Here is a 13,526-nt window from a genome sequence, read left to right as displayed (position 1 = left end):
TATTAATTTATTTTTGGTGTGGAATGGAATAAAGAACTTACTATAACATTAGTACTTACCTAATTAGATGGCAGTTTTTAAAATTTCCCACCCTAAACCTATATGACGTGTTCCTTCCAAATTTAGCACCGTAATTAATGTTAGACTTGTTTTTTCTTCAATTTCAACTAACTAATAAAGGGACTAAAAAAATTAATCATTTTTTTATAATTATTAATTTTTATCTTCAAATTTTAATTTCATCAGATAAAACTCTACAATTAGTCTATTATTGCAATATTAATGAGTAGTTGGTGGAAGTTTGTAGTGATGGATTAAAAAATTCACTCAAAGTCAAACTTTAAAAGACATTTTTTAAAATATAGTAATAGAGGGACTTATTATCTGTAATTTTATAATATGTTTTTTTTTTATTTATTTTAATAAAGAGTGCAAGTGTTTTCTACGAGGAGTAGTGTTCACCAAAGCATACATTTTATATTAGATGAAGATAATTTATCTGTGAATTAAGTTAAAAGGGAATCACATCAAACAGCACACGGATATGATAAGTGTGCATGCCCCCGAGTCAAGCCTTAACCTCTTGTCCAATATGACCATACCAAGGGGGAGGAGGTGAATTAAGCTTTTCAGGTAAATCCTTTCTCTTCTATTTTTGACTTCTCAGTTGAATGAATAAGGGTAAAAAAAAGAAAGAAGGTAAATTTACCAATATTAAAAATAGCCACATTTGGAAGTGTGGAAGAGGCGAGCTGACTGTTTGAACCTTTTCCTCAAATTATTCGAAAAAGCATCAGAAAAGCTATAATTTTGTTGAGTACCCAAAAAGCTATAATTCTGAACCATATCAAATAAACCCAACTAATTTTCTATTCACTTAAAAGTAGTGTGAAAAAAGAAAAAAGAAAAAAAAAAACCAAATAAATAATGATTAGTAAAAATTGATGAAATGATTTTGAGTTAATTGGTGGTTGGGTTTAGTGGGAAAATACGAGAAAGTGTGGGACTTGATGTGCAAATTCCAAAAACCCAACCACCGCACTTTTCAACCCAACACGCAATAAAATTTTAAAAATTATATGCCATATTAGCATCCTTCTAGAAATTATACAATATTTTATTTTTAAGTACTTAACCTAATCTCTATATTTTTCAGATTTAAAAATAAAATCGAATAGCAAAGGGGAGAGTAATCGAGGAGTAATGATGAAAGCAAGTGATGAACTCAAGAAGTGGGCGGAAACAGTGTTTTAATTTGGAGAAGGCATTACCAAATTGGCACACACGACAGGCAACACTGCAGAGCGAAAAGAAAAGAGGAAAAGGTGTTTGTGGGGTTTGGGGAGTTTTCAGAAACAGAGGGTGTGGGTGAGGCATTTATGGTCACCATTGCTACTCATTTGACGCCATCATCGCCACATGCCCCATGTTGAAGCACGCACGTGTACAAATTGGTAACAATAACATTAATGGATGGGTGACGCCGAATGAAACAGAACCCTCCATTAAAGCTACAGCCTGGCAATTCGATGCAACCCAAACCAATTACCAACGCAAATCATAAAGAACATTCAGACAATTTGCGAGCATCACCGGAGCCGTAGGTTTGGGATTTGGGACATTTGTTTTAGACCTCGTAACCGTCGAAGCCGCATGTCTACTTAAATGGGCCAATTGGCGGCCCCAATTCAATTTATCTTAACCATATGGGCTGGGCTTTACTATTATTAAGCCCATAATCATTGGATCCATATTACTAAATATATTTGTTCACATTAGTCTACGGAAATTCTTCGATGCTTTTACAGATTTTCACAATTAAAAAAAAAAATTGACCGTTAATCGATCAAACAAAGAATCTGATCTAATCTGATTTGAATGATATAAATTGTGGAGCCCAATGAGAAATTCGATGAAGATGAAAAGGATGAAGCAAAAGTCCATATTAAACAGGAGATTGGAGTTGGCCGGGGGCTTAGCTAACTAGCCAGCAGCTGCAAATTCATCTGCAACCAAGTACACCAAAGGCAACAACTCAAACCACATTCCGATTCAACTCACGAACAAACGATATTTCGTGAGCGATATTTCGATGGATGAGAAATAATCTGAGACAACTGATTTGATTTGATACCTTATAGAGCTATACCAGGACTTGTACAGCAGCCAGCCTTACTTGGATGTAGAGCTCTTTCCATGACTCCTGTCTTGTTGAGGGGATAGTTTGGAGGGATTAGGCGCCGCCCCGTCTCTCGGTTGTTCTGATGCGCAACTTTGAGAAGCTAAGTATTCAAGAGCCACGACGATATCACTGATAATTGGTCTGAATGTTGGCTGCTCCTGGAGACACATTGCAGCAATTGCGATCGCGTGGTGTAGACAACGAACAGGGTAGCATCCTTCTAGTAGTGGGTCGACTAAGTGAACAAACTTCCTCCGGTCTTTAATAAACGGGCGAGACTGCAAGGAGGGACGTGGGACGAACCAGTTCAATTAATATGTCATCCAAACCAACAACCAGTTCAATTCTGTTTACACATGGCATCAAAAGCTGATAACGACCGAGCTAAAGGCGGGGTACGAGTAGTTACAGAAACATAAATGATTGGGAAAAAGGCGGTAGACGTTTACGAAGGAGAATATGAGAACTTACCCAAGCAACCAGGTTTTGCTCTCCAGGTTTCTTGGTGGTGTCTATTGCTTTCCTACCTGTAATTATCTCCAAGAGAACCACACCAAAGCAATAGATATCAGATTTCAGAGTAAGTTTGCCGCTCATGGCATACTCCGGAGCACAATAACCATATGTTCCCATCACTCTGGTAGAAACATGGGTGTTGTCACCGACCGGTCCTAACTTGGCCAGTCCGAAATCCGAGAGCTTTGGATTGAACTCGTCATCCAGTAAGATATTTGCAGATTTCAAGTCACGGTAGATAACCGGTGGATTGGCTGTGCAGTGAAGATACTCAAGGCCCCGGGCTGCACCAAGAGCAATTTTGATTCGAGTGTTCCAACTCAATGGCGGTCGTTCGGGGGACAAACCTGAAATCAAAATACATAAGCCTATAACTCGACCAGAATTACAAACGAAATACACTGAAATTATCTCCAAGTTATTCACCTCTCCCTTGAATCCCTCAGGCTCAAGAACAGGATAAGTTTCAAGAAATCCTAATATCTTTTGGTTCGAGCATAAGAACGGAGTAAAGATTTATTGACATTTACCGAAAAGATGGTTTTCCAAGCTTCCCATCGACATGTACTCGTATACCAACAGCCTTTGGTCTCCATCGGTACAGTAACCGATCAACGTAACAAGATTACAGTGATGCAATAGGCTTAACATGAGAACTTCGACGATAAATTCCTGAAATCCTTGAAGACCGTCGTGATTGAGTTGCTTAATAGCAACAACCTGCTCAAGAAAGCAAATGATAAATTGCATAAACATGAAGCTCAACATCACAGGAAAAACAAAACCACATTATGTTTTTTAGCCGATCTAGCAGACAAGAAGGAAGCAGCAAGAACAACCTGGCCTGACTCTAATCGGCCTTTGTAAACTCTTCCAAACCCGCCTTCACCAATCAAGTTCACTTCCTTGAAACCTCTGGTCGCCGTTGCCAATTCGCGAAACGGGAAGCTTCGAGCAGCCCCACATTTCCGGTTGTTTCCACTTCTGGGTTGTGATTCCTTCCCTTTTCCAGTTTCTGCACACGAATTCAAATTCAAATTCAAATTCAAAGCTTTTTACAAATCCATTTCCTTTAGCAGAAGGAAACAAGAGGCAGCATCGGCCAATTACCATCTGCGAAAAGTTGGAAGTTTACAAATCATAAAACATCTAAGATTCAGTGAATTTGACCTCAAAATTGAGCTCAAAAGTTCTTACCATTGTCAATTTCGACCTTGCTGGCGTCATTACAACGAGTGCGAATGCAAGAAAAGCAGCTCATACCTCCAAAAGCAGTGCAATTCAAATTATAACTCACAGACAAAAATCACCAATTCGACCCATATACACATTTCAAATGAACTTCACTCTAAAGCTTGGTCCCATGAGCCTCCCCCGAAGATTCAAAGGCAAACCTTAGGGTTAAGCACGAGAAGAATCGGGAGAGAGAGAGAGAGAGAGAGGGAGAGATAAGAAGAAATGAAGTATTTTACAAAAAGAACAAAATAAATAATGTAGGCTACATACACTCGGAACGCAACAAAAACAAAAAAGGGTAAAAAAATAGGGAAATTCTATCAGAAGAAGCGCCACTGGCGAACATGATCTTTGAACAAGAGATAGATCTAAAGGGCAAAAATGACAAAACAGAGCTAAATATAGAATGGGAGGACCACCGCCGGCGATCGGGTTCAGCTTCCGGCGAACTGGGAGAAGAGGAAGGATGACAGAGAGATTTGGGTTAAAATTTCGGAGCTTGTTCCTAGAAAAGGAAATTCAAGTTGAAAAAAAGAAAGGGGAAAAAGAGAGCATTTTTTGTTAGGGTTTGAATCTGGGGGAAAGTGGGCCTTAATTTTCTTTGCATTTATTTTTGTGGGCAACCGTCACCAGTCGCTCTCTCCCCTCTGAATTTCTTCTTTCCCACTGCCCGCATTTAAACGTTCCGCTCGCCCGGTGGTCGACCTTCCGCCACTACCCTTCATCATCACTGTTATTTACGAAACTAGCACTGTCCGACCAGTTCAGATCCGGTTTGGATTGTGGGATGACGTATTGACTTTGAGACAAATTTCAGGTCAACGCCCTTTTCCTCCTTTGACGGACATCAAATCTTACCCAACACAGAACTCTACAAATTGGGGAGCTCATCTCATCACATGCAATGTTGCTTACAAATTCAAAATATCTATAAATTACTCAATTAATTATTTTCTTAAATAATAACAATAATAAAAAAGAATCATTTGGAAAATGGCACATAAAGCTTGATGAGCCAACTGGATTGACATAGATAGAAGCAAAGTTGTCGTTAATGTCAATAGTGATATGATATTGTTTCATTAAAGAAAAAAAAGGCCCCTTTTTTTTTTTTTTTGTTTTTTAAGATTACGATACTGACGTGTAGATGAATCTATAATTTTCTACGGAATAAATAAATAATAATAAATAAAAGTTGGGCCCATCAAAAAGGAAAAAGAAAATAAAAAAAAGGAATAAAGAAAAGAAGAAAAGACAGGATTTGAAACAAAAGATGGCACATGATTGGAAAGCCTGTCTGGTTCGGCTCAAGCATTCATTGTTCGGCTGTCTGGGACCAGGTTTACATGGGTGGCCCAATATATTTCAGCCCAATTACTGAAAAATAAAGCCTCTGAAGTCAAGGCCCAATAAAAGCCCATCACAAGAAACTCTTGTTCTGCCCAACTGCAACTACCTACCTACCTGACATTATTCGCCGGCGAGTTTCGTTTAGAGAGATAAAACCGCGCTGCCATCAAGTTGCAGAGACCCCGCCACGCGGTGTTTTGACCTAATTACTTCATCAAAATTGACAGATCCCGCCGTTGCTCCAACAAGAAACTTTTTTGTAAGTGATCTTTACCTTTCCGACTCTCTGAACTTTTGAGATATTGATACATTTTTGTTTTTTAATCTTGAAACCATTACAGATCTATCATACGCGGGCAGATCTAATCGGATCCGGAATACGAAAATCGTCAGCAGCGAAATATCCAGGGAGGTTGGATTTATTGAAGGTTGTGTTGAACTATAACCATCTGGGTAATTGCAGTGTAAGCGTTTTCTCCAACCTTCTTTTATTCTTTACTTTGGAAATCGTGATTATTTGAGATTCACCGAATTCCTTGAGGTTCACATCTGCATCTGCTTTTTTCTTTTGGTTGTTGATTTGCAATTTTTGTGTAACCTCTTCATGTCTTTATGCAATCTTTTCTTCCGATTCTAATAGTGGTGGGAAATTTAGACAGGGCTATAGTTAGTCTAGGAAATTTAGTATGAACAATTACAAATGGGCACTTCCCTGTTGAGCAACAAACTCAGCTTGGGGCAGTGTTATGTCCCATTGTTATGATTTTTGGCTGCTGAAGCACCTTATAAAATGCCCAAAGTTCTATTGATCATCTTCATTCTGTGGATGAATATGGTATTAAACGTTTTCACAATGTTTGTAAACAATTACTTCAAATTTTTGACATCACTGTCTGAAACAACTGTTTTCGGGAGTACCATGGGGTTTTACCACCTCCTAAAACAAATTTGCAATATAAACAGCATCCCCATTTTTGTTTACATGGGATAAAGTGAGATATTTTACTAAAGTCGTCAACAAAAATAGGATTAAATCCTGAGTCGTAGGAAATCCTAAGATCTAATTTATGGATAAATCTTCCCAAATATTTTAAGGAGTAGGTAAAGGAATGTGCCCTGTGCCTTGTGATTTCCTTTTGCGGTTGGGCAAATGTAACAACGAGATTTGAGACATTTGTTTTCAGTTGTGTCCAACAAAACCTGCTTGAAATTAACTCACGCTGAAATAACCAGTTGGACCCCGGCATGCATATCCTTTATATGTAATTTCCTAAGAGAATGTGCGGTATCCTTCATAAGTAATTTCCCAAGCTCCCCAATCCTATATGGTTTCCACAATTTTCCGGAATAATTTTCTAATCGGGGTCATCATAATATAATTCTTTTATGCAATATAAACGGATTTTCTATGTACGGCATCAGCGTTATTAGTTTCTCTCGATCAATGTTAAATTAGAAAACAATATTTTGCAAAAATTTAATTCAACGGGCATGCATTCTACTAGTGCATGTCTAGATTTTCTTAACAAATAGTGTTTTGTTTTCTCGTTGATCTTGATTGGGTCTAGATTTTGTCTAAAATTTATTCTTTCTAAGAATATTTTCTTTTGTAGTTGTTAATTGAATACCGCTGTTTCAAGCTCGTCATCAGGTGGATTTGTGTCATCACCAGTGTGGATCATCTTCATCCCGTTCATCAAGAGCCCAAATTGAATGCTTGGATCCCAAACTCTTGTTGCTAGGTATTTGGTAAACTTCAGGCATATTGACAGGTAGTTGTGGGTGGACGAGGGAATTGAGTTGAACTTAAGTTGCTGTTGGTCGTCGGTTCTCTGCTTCATTGTTCTTATGGCTCTCCAAACCTATGCCCATTCCCAGCTCTTGGGCCCTCGCCTCCCTGCATTTTCCTTTCTTCCCTCTTCCTACTCTGTTAGTGAGATTCGACTCCCCCAAATTTCTACTGCTACGAGACGCCATCTTCATCTCGTCTGCTCCAGCAGTGATGCTAGTGGTAAGAAGGGAGTACCTAACACCAACTATGTTGTTCCACTCAATAAATCTTTTTCCCCGGCCAACTCATCCTGCATCACTCGTCCCCTTGCTGAGATCCTCCGCGATCTTAACAAGAGAATCCCCGATAACATCGCTCCAAAAGTCCCTCATTCTGACCCCCAGAATCGTCCTCCTGCTACTTTCATCCCCTGGTTTCATGCCAATAGGATGCTGAGTTTCTATGCCCCTGGATGGTGTGGAGAAATAAGAGATGTCATATTCTCTGACAATGGTAGCGTGACTGTGGTTTATCGTGTGACTGTAAGAGGATCTGATGGAGAGGCACACCGTGAATCGACTGGAACAGTATCAGCCACTGATAGCAATATTGAAGATCCTGTAGCTGCTGCGGAGGAAATAGCTTTTTGCAAGGCTTGTGCAAGATTTGGCCTGGGTTTGTATCTCTATCATGAAGAATGAAAGCAAGAAGAACAGAAGAATGACATGCTTCCAACATGTATTAAAATTTTTTAGTTTCAATATTTTGTAGAAATGGGGTATTATAATGCTGGCCTTGACATTTGAGGTGCAGATTACTAGTTTTAGATAATTCAGAGCAGGTCTTGAACTTTAACAAAGTCCAAAGAAGATGCTGACCTCCGTTCATGTTGATGAACTTTCAAATAAGAAAGCTTACAAATGCCCTGTATCAAGGATGGCTTTTCAATTTACCCTCTGAAATGTGTTTTTCTGAAGATTGCCCCTTTGTTAGTTATAACAGATAGGACATTCAACCTATTATAAGGCTCGATGAGCCAACTGGAACATGGACAGAAGCTAAGTTGTTCATGTCAGTAAGTGGATGGTTTTGTTTAGAAAATGAAATTGAGGCGTAGATGAATCTTTCGTTTGTAGTTTGTACAGGAAGAAGAAGTAAGCCCAGGGTAGGGGGGGCTGGGCCCCATCAAGAAGGAAAAGGACAGAATTTGAAACGAAAGATAGCACATGATTTAAGAGAGAGCAGCAAAACCCCAATTCCCTCTCAGCGTAGTTAATGAGAGACATCAGACGGCAAAAGTCAATGTTTTTGTATTAAAAATTTCTGAGTCTATTCGATTATCGATTTGACCAGGTGAACAGATAAATGAGGTCCGTCCATTTTGTAAGTAATTGCACAACTCCCTATGGTCTAAAGATGGAGAAAATGAGACACTGAAGTTACTTTATCTGTACAGAGCTGCAGCATTACTCGTATGGTATAGTGTGAAAAAAATCTGCAGCATTACTCGTATACGCCTAATCCAAAATGAGCTGATAATTGAATGCACAGAATTGAGTTGGTTGATAATTCTTGCCAAGCCCCTGCTCTTGTTGTGTTTTGATCTGACCCACATCTTCTGCTGCAAGTTTCAGCATTTCAGCTTGGCTTAGTAAATCATCCAGATCACCAGCACCAGCAGCGCAGGGCTTTGGAAAGAAGCACTATGCATTTGACAAGGCACTGAAGGAGTCTTTTGAACAGGACGACTCCCCACCAATAATGGCATCAAGTCTTTGCCATTCTCATTTCTTGTCAAAAATGATGGGGGGGAAGAAATCACCATCTTCGCACTATTGTCTCGCTTTGGGAAATTCTCACTCTGTCAGTTTCAACATCTTCGCCTTGTTCCAAAGAAGTTATTCGAAATACCAACCAATGTTTGAGCGAGTCAGATAAAGCTCTCCGCTGCTGTTTTTGTGTCAGCTGAGCCTCCTCCATCCGCAGGCAACATGCGCTGCTGCTGCTTCAGCATTTCAATCTCCTGTATCAGTACTCGCCCAAGCTCCCGACTACTACTTTCAATTTTCTTATATGCAATCTTCCAAACTACAGGACCAAGATCCGCTACAAACAGAGCTAGGCTTCTTACATAACCATGCTCAGCATGCAAACCTACCTGCTTGTTGATATTCATCATAAACATTACATTTACCAACAAAAACATTAAATTAAATAGCAACAGAGAATGAAGAGTGACACCACATACAGTAATTAGTTGCTTCAAGTCTCCATCAAGGTTACCAAAGACAGATGACAAATTCCCACAGGAGAGTGAATGATTCCCATAGGTATGACGTCTATTCTCATCCACAGCCATATTATCATTCTTCCCACTTTTAAGAACACCCTTCAAAACTGAAGCTGAAAACAATTGGATAGAAGTCAAAGATATATGTTGGACAAAACTGTAAAGACTGTAGGAAAAATATTGAGTAAAAGAAACCTGGAAATTCATTTTTCCATTCAGGCAACCAGCTGGCCAAAGTTTCGCCATGTTGAGCTGGTGCGGATGTCCTAACTGGAGGATCTTCAGGCAGGGGCCTGAAGGAAGAACGTGCCCTTCTCAAATTGTAGCCATTGACGTTGATGGAATCATCGCCAGAAGCAGGAGTAGCACCTGAGCACAACTCTGCCCCAATGATGCTTTCAAGAGGGTTACTACCAAGACCTCCCAGACATCTCTTCTGGCTCTTTCCTGGGGGTCTACCCCTCCTCACAACTTTCTGTTCTGCTTCACTTTCATCACTGCTTTCTCGCCTCAAATTCTCAAAATCCCTCTTCGCAAGTTCTTGTATGGATCGTGCCTAAGATTTAAGTAAACTTTAAATCATATAAACAGTAAATCCAAGAATCATTCTAATCTAAAAGCCCCATAACATCCAAAAGCACCAATCTGAGCTTATCTAAACCTGACGGAAGAAAACGGTATCTGAAGCGTTATATTTCATCGCATTTGAACATATCAAAAAAATATCTTCCTGCGAGATTAAAATGATAGAAAAAAGTCAAATCACTTAAAAATCAACATCAAATATATTCTTTCAGAAACAAGGGATATAGAGCAAAACAACAAAGTGAACCTATCAAATTAAAATTTAAGTAAATTCTCAAGCTTTAAGTCAGATTTTTAGACAAGAAAAAATCATGTCCAAAGAATGGCATCAGTCCCATCTATATAATGAGAGATTAGCACAGATCTTAATCGAAACCCATCGAGACTAAGACCTTGCATATCAGTGACTAGAACTCCAAACCGAACAGGCACCAAACCATGCACTTTAAGGAGCTCAAAACTTCTTAGGAGTGCAAAACCTCGAGGCTATGGCTACGGCTATGGCTATGGCTATGGCTATGGCATGAGAAAGAAGATTTTTGCATGTATCAAGAAGATTTTTGCATGTATCTGTTCATTGACATGGATGTGGTGGAGGTAGGTAGAAGAGTTCCTCAACCCAAATATCATAATAATTAGAAGACAAGACAGAGACATGGGCAATCAGAATGCACAATCTACAAGTCAAAAAACAAGTCTGGGTTACAACCTCAAACTGTTCCAAATTTGAGTATGCTCCCCCATCTAATTTGGCCCTCACAGTCCCAAAATCCATAGGATTCTCAATAATGACATGGTAATCGGGAAGCTGCAGCAAAAATGAAATGAATCAAGTTTAGAGCTTTAAATCTAAAAACTGCGGATAAAAAAGAAGAGAAAAAAAAAAAAAAAAAAAAGAACCTCGTTTTGATCGACGGGTTGGGAAAAGACTCCATGGGTGTCTTTTCTGGAAGGAAACAGGGAGCACTACTCAAAACGATTATTAAATGGGAAACAATAATGAGGGAAAACGATAAGAAACAAATGAACAGTCGCACTTTTGAAGCCTATCGAGGATGAAAATCAACAACTTTTTGTCTGGCAAAGTTGTCGTGGGACCAGACTCCACCTGCGACCCTACTCACATCATTATAAATAGTATCACCAAATAAAGTTCACAACAACAACATCATCATCATCATCGACATTTAGTAAGAGAATTAGATACCATTATTCGCAGTGTCTGTCGCTTTCCATGTTTTTTCACTCTGCAAATTAAAGTAATCAAACAAGATTAGAGCTTTGGAGTGTGGGAATGCATTTCTATTTAACTCTCTACAAAGTTGCAGCAAAGCCCTTCCAGATGCAGCCTTGAGATACATGAATACAAAAATCATAATAGCTATAGAAAAGACAAATTCATTCTTTTCAAGTTGATACTGTAATGCATTATTTTGTTTCATAAACCCTTCATCCAATTAATTTATTATAAATTATAGAAAGGAGAATTCCATTAAGTAAAATATATCTAAAACTACCATCCTCCCAAATTATTATTTTTAAAAAAAAAAAAAAAAAAGATAGAAACTTAACAGAGTAAAACACATCCCACAAACTTCGATCTGACAGAAAGTTTGCCAGAATCTTCAATTTACGCGCGAAACTTCACAAATCATTGAATCTCGTTTGGATAATACAACGATTTGATTTTATCGAGAAAAAGGGAAAGAAACAAAACTGGTTGATTTTATAAATCATTGACGCAAGGGGTTTTCTTTCTTCCTTTTTTTTTCAAACTGGTTGGTAAAAAAAAAAAAAAAAAAAAAAAAAAAGAAGAAGAAGAAACAAATTCCTTTTCGCCAATGCTTGAAAATATTTTTTGACGAGCGAATAGATTCAGTTCATCACCACTTCTGAAGATCCAAACTGGTCTGCAACGATTCTGCGACGTTTGAGTGCCGACTCGGAATCTTCGTCGTAGGGGGCTGATTTACGTAAAGAATAAGCGGACAATGTTGGATAGTTTTGGCGAGAAGTTAAACCAAGTAAAGGTTTGTGCTTCTTCTCAATGCGCTCGTCGTCGTCATCGTCGTCGTCCCCGCCGGTGACGCGCTCTGTCGCGGGGTGAACATTACGATTCTGGCAAGAAGATGGACTCTTAGGGTTGGAGGCCAAGTCGAAAGCGTTAAGCGGTTGTTGATGCTGTTCCTGCAACTTCTGCTGTTTGAGGAACCGCTTTTGGAGATCTAAGAGAGAAGGACGGCCCTTTTTCTTTCTCTTCTTCATCGTCGATTTGGAAACCTCGCCCATTGTTCTTCCCTTTTTCGGAGGGACCCAACGCAGGGAGTTAATCGATTTCAGTTTTCACGGCGGACGATGCAGGGATTTCTAGGCACGTGCGAATCGCATGACAGTATAACGTGCGTGCAAAGGAATAGAAACGCTGGAGCACGAAGGCACCGCAAATGGGCCCTTTCTATGGATATGGGCTTTTTTGTAATTTTCTGGCCCACATCATTATACTCGTTTTCACTCTGGGCTTGATTGTTTCGAGCTTCTTTTGAGGCCCAACATTGGAAAAACGGGCTTTCAGAGATGCTCTACACTTGCCCCTCGCACCGCCAACGAATATGAGCAGTAGGATCTCGATGACGTGGACCAATGGCATAAGAGTGCGCGGATTATTGAGTTGGCAATAAATGAAAAATCCCGCCGAAATTCCTGCTTGGTTTCATTTCGTGCGCAATTGAATTTCAATTTGCCCTCCTGTCCTTCAAGGACTGAATTATCCCTCTCCTCCTCGCCTCGCACCGCTTCTTTGCTTCTCTCTCACACGCAGCTCCGCTTCATCCTCCCTATTCAAACCCTACACCTAACCCAACCTCCTTCCATCGGTACGTTTCATCCATCTCCTTCGATTTCTGATGCAATTTCATGTGCTTTCTTTCTTTCATCTCCAAATTGTTGCTGATCTGATCTTATTCCTGCAGGATTCGATATGAAAGGCGGTAAATCGAAGACGGAGTCGATGAAACCACACGCCAAGTGAGTTTTTATTGTCCCTTCCATGTTATTTTCTGTCTGATGTGTTTGTTTTCCACTTTTAATCGGTTCATATCACCAGTGTTAAAGTAGGCGTTAACCCTTTTTGTTCTGATCGATCGTTTTTGCTTATTTGTTCATTTGCTGTAGGCTTGCGGTGAAGAAAGGTGCAGCCAAGAAAGGGAGTAAGAAGGCAGGAAAAGATCCTAACAAACCCAAGAGGCCCGCCAGTGCCTTCTTCGTTTTCATGTAATTTTTTTTTTATAAGATGGCTGAATTACTCGCTTATCTACAAATTATTTCATTTATACGGCTGTGGAGTTGAGTAATATGCGAGCTTGGATGGAAAAACTAGGAACTTGTTTATGGTTTGTGACAAAATATATATTCAAAATCATTATAATTACCTTGTGGATATATTAGCGAGTGTCAAAACACCCGACTTTCAACGAAAAGATTCCTCTGATTTGTGTATTTTACTTTAGCAGTGTTTTTGTTCCTGTAAGTCGATTATGTTTCTTATCTCTATGCTGTCGTGTTGTTGTTGTCGTCGTTTTTTTTTTTTTTTTTTTTTT

At 39.3% G+C, this 13,526-nt stretch overlaps 4 protein-coding genes across 11 annotated transcripts in view; 2 read left to right on the top strand and 2 right to left on the bottom strand.

Moving 5' to 3' along the window:
• Positions 1 to 1,707: 1,707 nt before the first annotated feature.
• LOC111446694 (probable serine/threonine-protein kinase PBL21) lies at positions 1,708 to 4,708 on the bottom strand. 2 transcript variants are annotated; one of them, XM_023085622.1, is made up of 7 exons: positions 3,896 to 4,708; positions 3,809 to 3,811; positions 3,538 to 3,713; positions 3,229 to 3,418; positions 2,654 to 3,045; positions 2,135 to 2,460; positions 1,708 to 2,006 (listed from the first exon to the last, which is right to left on the bottom strand). In XM_023085622.1, exons 1-6 carry the CDS (start codon positions 3,957 to 3,959, stop codon positions 2,173 to 2,175), a joined length of 1,113 nt encoding a protein of 370 aa, XP_022941390.1. In that variant the 5' UTR covers positions 3,960 to 4,708; the 3' UTR covers positions 1,708 to 2,006; positions 2,135 to 2,172. The 2 variants fall into 2 exon arrangements, with proteins under 2 accessions (XP_022941390.1, XP_022941391.1); XM_023085623.1 differs by lacking the exon at positions 3,809 to 3,811 and having other exon boundaries at positions 3,896 to 4,596.
• Positions 4,709 to 5,381: 673 nt separating this feature from the next.
• On the top strand, positions 5,382 to 8,017 carry LOC111446320 (DNA repair RAD52-like protein 2, chloroplastic). Of its 3 annotated transcripts, none has more exons than XM_023085085.1 (3): positions 5,382 to 5,543; positions 5,626 to 5,748; positions 6,936 to 8,017. In XM_023085085.1, the coding sequence occupies exon 3, from the start codon at positions 7,133 to 7,135 to the stop codon at positions 7,754 to 7,756; it is 624 nt and encodes a 207-aa protein (XP_022940853.1). In that variant the 5' UTR covers positions 5,382 to 5,543; positions 5,626 to 5,748; positions 6,936 to 7,132; the 3' UTR covers positions 7,757 to 8,017. The 3 variants fall into 3 exon arrangements, with proteins under 3 accessions (XP_022940853.1, XP_022940852.1, XP_022940851.1); XM_023085084.1 differs by having other exon boundaries at positions 6,925 to 8,017; XM_023085083.1 differs by having other exon boundaries at positions 6,898 to 8,017.
• A 330-nt stretch (positions 8,018 to 8,347) lies between these two features.
• LOC111446319 lies at positions 8,348 to 12,295 on the bottom strand. Of its 2 annotated transcripts, XM_023085081.1 has the most exons (9): positions 11,818 to 12,293; positions 11,138 to 11,177; positions 10,968 to 11,046; positions 10,831 to 10,876; positions 10,640 to 10,738; positions 10,007 to 10,075; positions 9,541 to 9,901; positions 9,304 to 9,458; positions 8,348 to 9,213 (listed from the first exon to the last, which is right to left on the bottom strand). In XM_023085081.1, exons 1-9 carry the CDS (start codon positions 12,217 to 12,219, stop codon positions 8,986 to 8,988), a joined length of 1,479 nt encoding a protein of 492 aa, XP_022940849.1. In that variant the 5' UTR covers positions 12,220 to 12,293; the 3' UTR covers positions 8,348 to 8,985. The 2 variants fall into 2 exon arrangements, with proteins under 2 accessions (XP_022940849.1, XP_022940850.1); XM_023085082.1 differs by lacking the exon at positions 10,007 to 10,075 and having other exon boundaries at positions 11,818 to 12,295.
• Positions 12,296 to 12,618: 323 nt separating this feature from the next.
• LOC111446410 (HMG1/2-like protein) overlaps positions 12,619 to 13,526 on the top strand; it is a 2,338-nt gene continuing 1,430 nt past the window's right edge. For all 4 annotated transcript variants that reach the window (XR_002711062.1, XR_002711061.1, XM_023085224.1 and 1 more), the window contains exons 1-3: positions 12,619 to 12,803; positions 12,900 to 12,954; positions 13,102 to 13,200. Coding sequence is in view for 2 of the 4 variants with exons in the window: in XM_023085224.1 (XP_022940992.1) it covers positions 12,908 to 12,954; positions 13,102 to 13,200 (146 nt within the window). In the remaining 2 variants the exon portion in view is untranslated. The remainder of the gene's footprint in view (positions 12,804 to 12,899; positions 12,955 to 13,101; positions 13,201 to 13,526) is intronic.

The sequence above is a fragment of the Cucurbita moschata genome, unplaced genomic scaffold (genome assembly GCF_002738365.1).
Source record: "Cucurbita moschata cultivar Rifu unplaced genomic scaffold, Cmos_1.0 Cmo_Scf00008, whole genome shotgun sequence".
NCBI classification, from domain to species: domain Eukaryota; kingdom Viridiplantae; phylum Streptophyta; class Magnoliopsida; order Cucurbitales; family Cucurbitaceae; genus Cucurbita; species Cucurbita moschata.
Note: the sequence above shows the minus strand (reverse complement) of the source record. Positions and strands in the feature narration are given on the sequence as shown.

Coding starts and splice junctions, on each gene's coding strand:
- LOC111446694 (XM_023085622.1), bottom strand. CDS start 3,959: ATGAGCTGCTTTTCTTGCATTCGCACTCGTTGTAATGACGCCAGCAAG. Junction 3,046..3,228: donor CTTGGAAAACCATCTTTTCG/GTAAATGTCAAT, acceptor TTTTGATTTCAG/GTTTGTCCCCCGAACGACCG. Junction 2,461..2,653: donor AGCAAAACCTGGTTGCTTGG/GTAAGTTCTCAT, acceptor CCCTCCTTGCAG/TCTCGCCCGTTTATTAAAGA.
- LOC111446320 (XM_023085085.1), top strand. CDS start 7,133: ATGGCTCTCCAAACCTATGCCCATTCCCAGCTCTTGGGCCCTCGCCTC.
- LOC111446319 (XM_023085081.1), bottom strand. CDS start 12,219: ATGGGCGAGGTTTCCAAATCGACGATGAAGAAGAGAAAGAAAAAGGGC. Junction 10,076..10,639: donor CAAATTTGGAACAGTTTGAG/GTTGTAACCCAG, acceptor TTAATCTCGCAG/GAAGATATTTTTTTGATATG. Junction 9,902..10,006: donor ATACCGTTTTCTTCCGTCAG/GTTTAGATAAGC, acceptor CTTAAATCTTAG/GCACGATCCATACAAGAACT.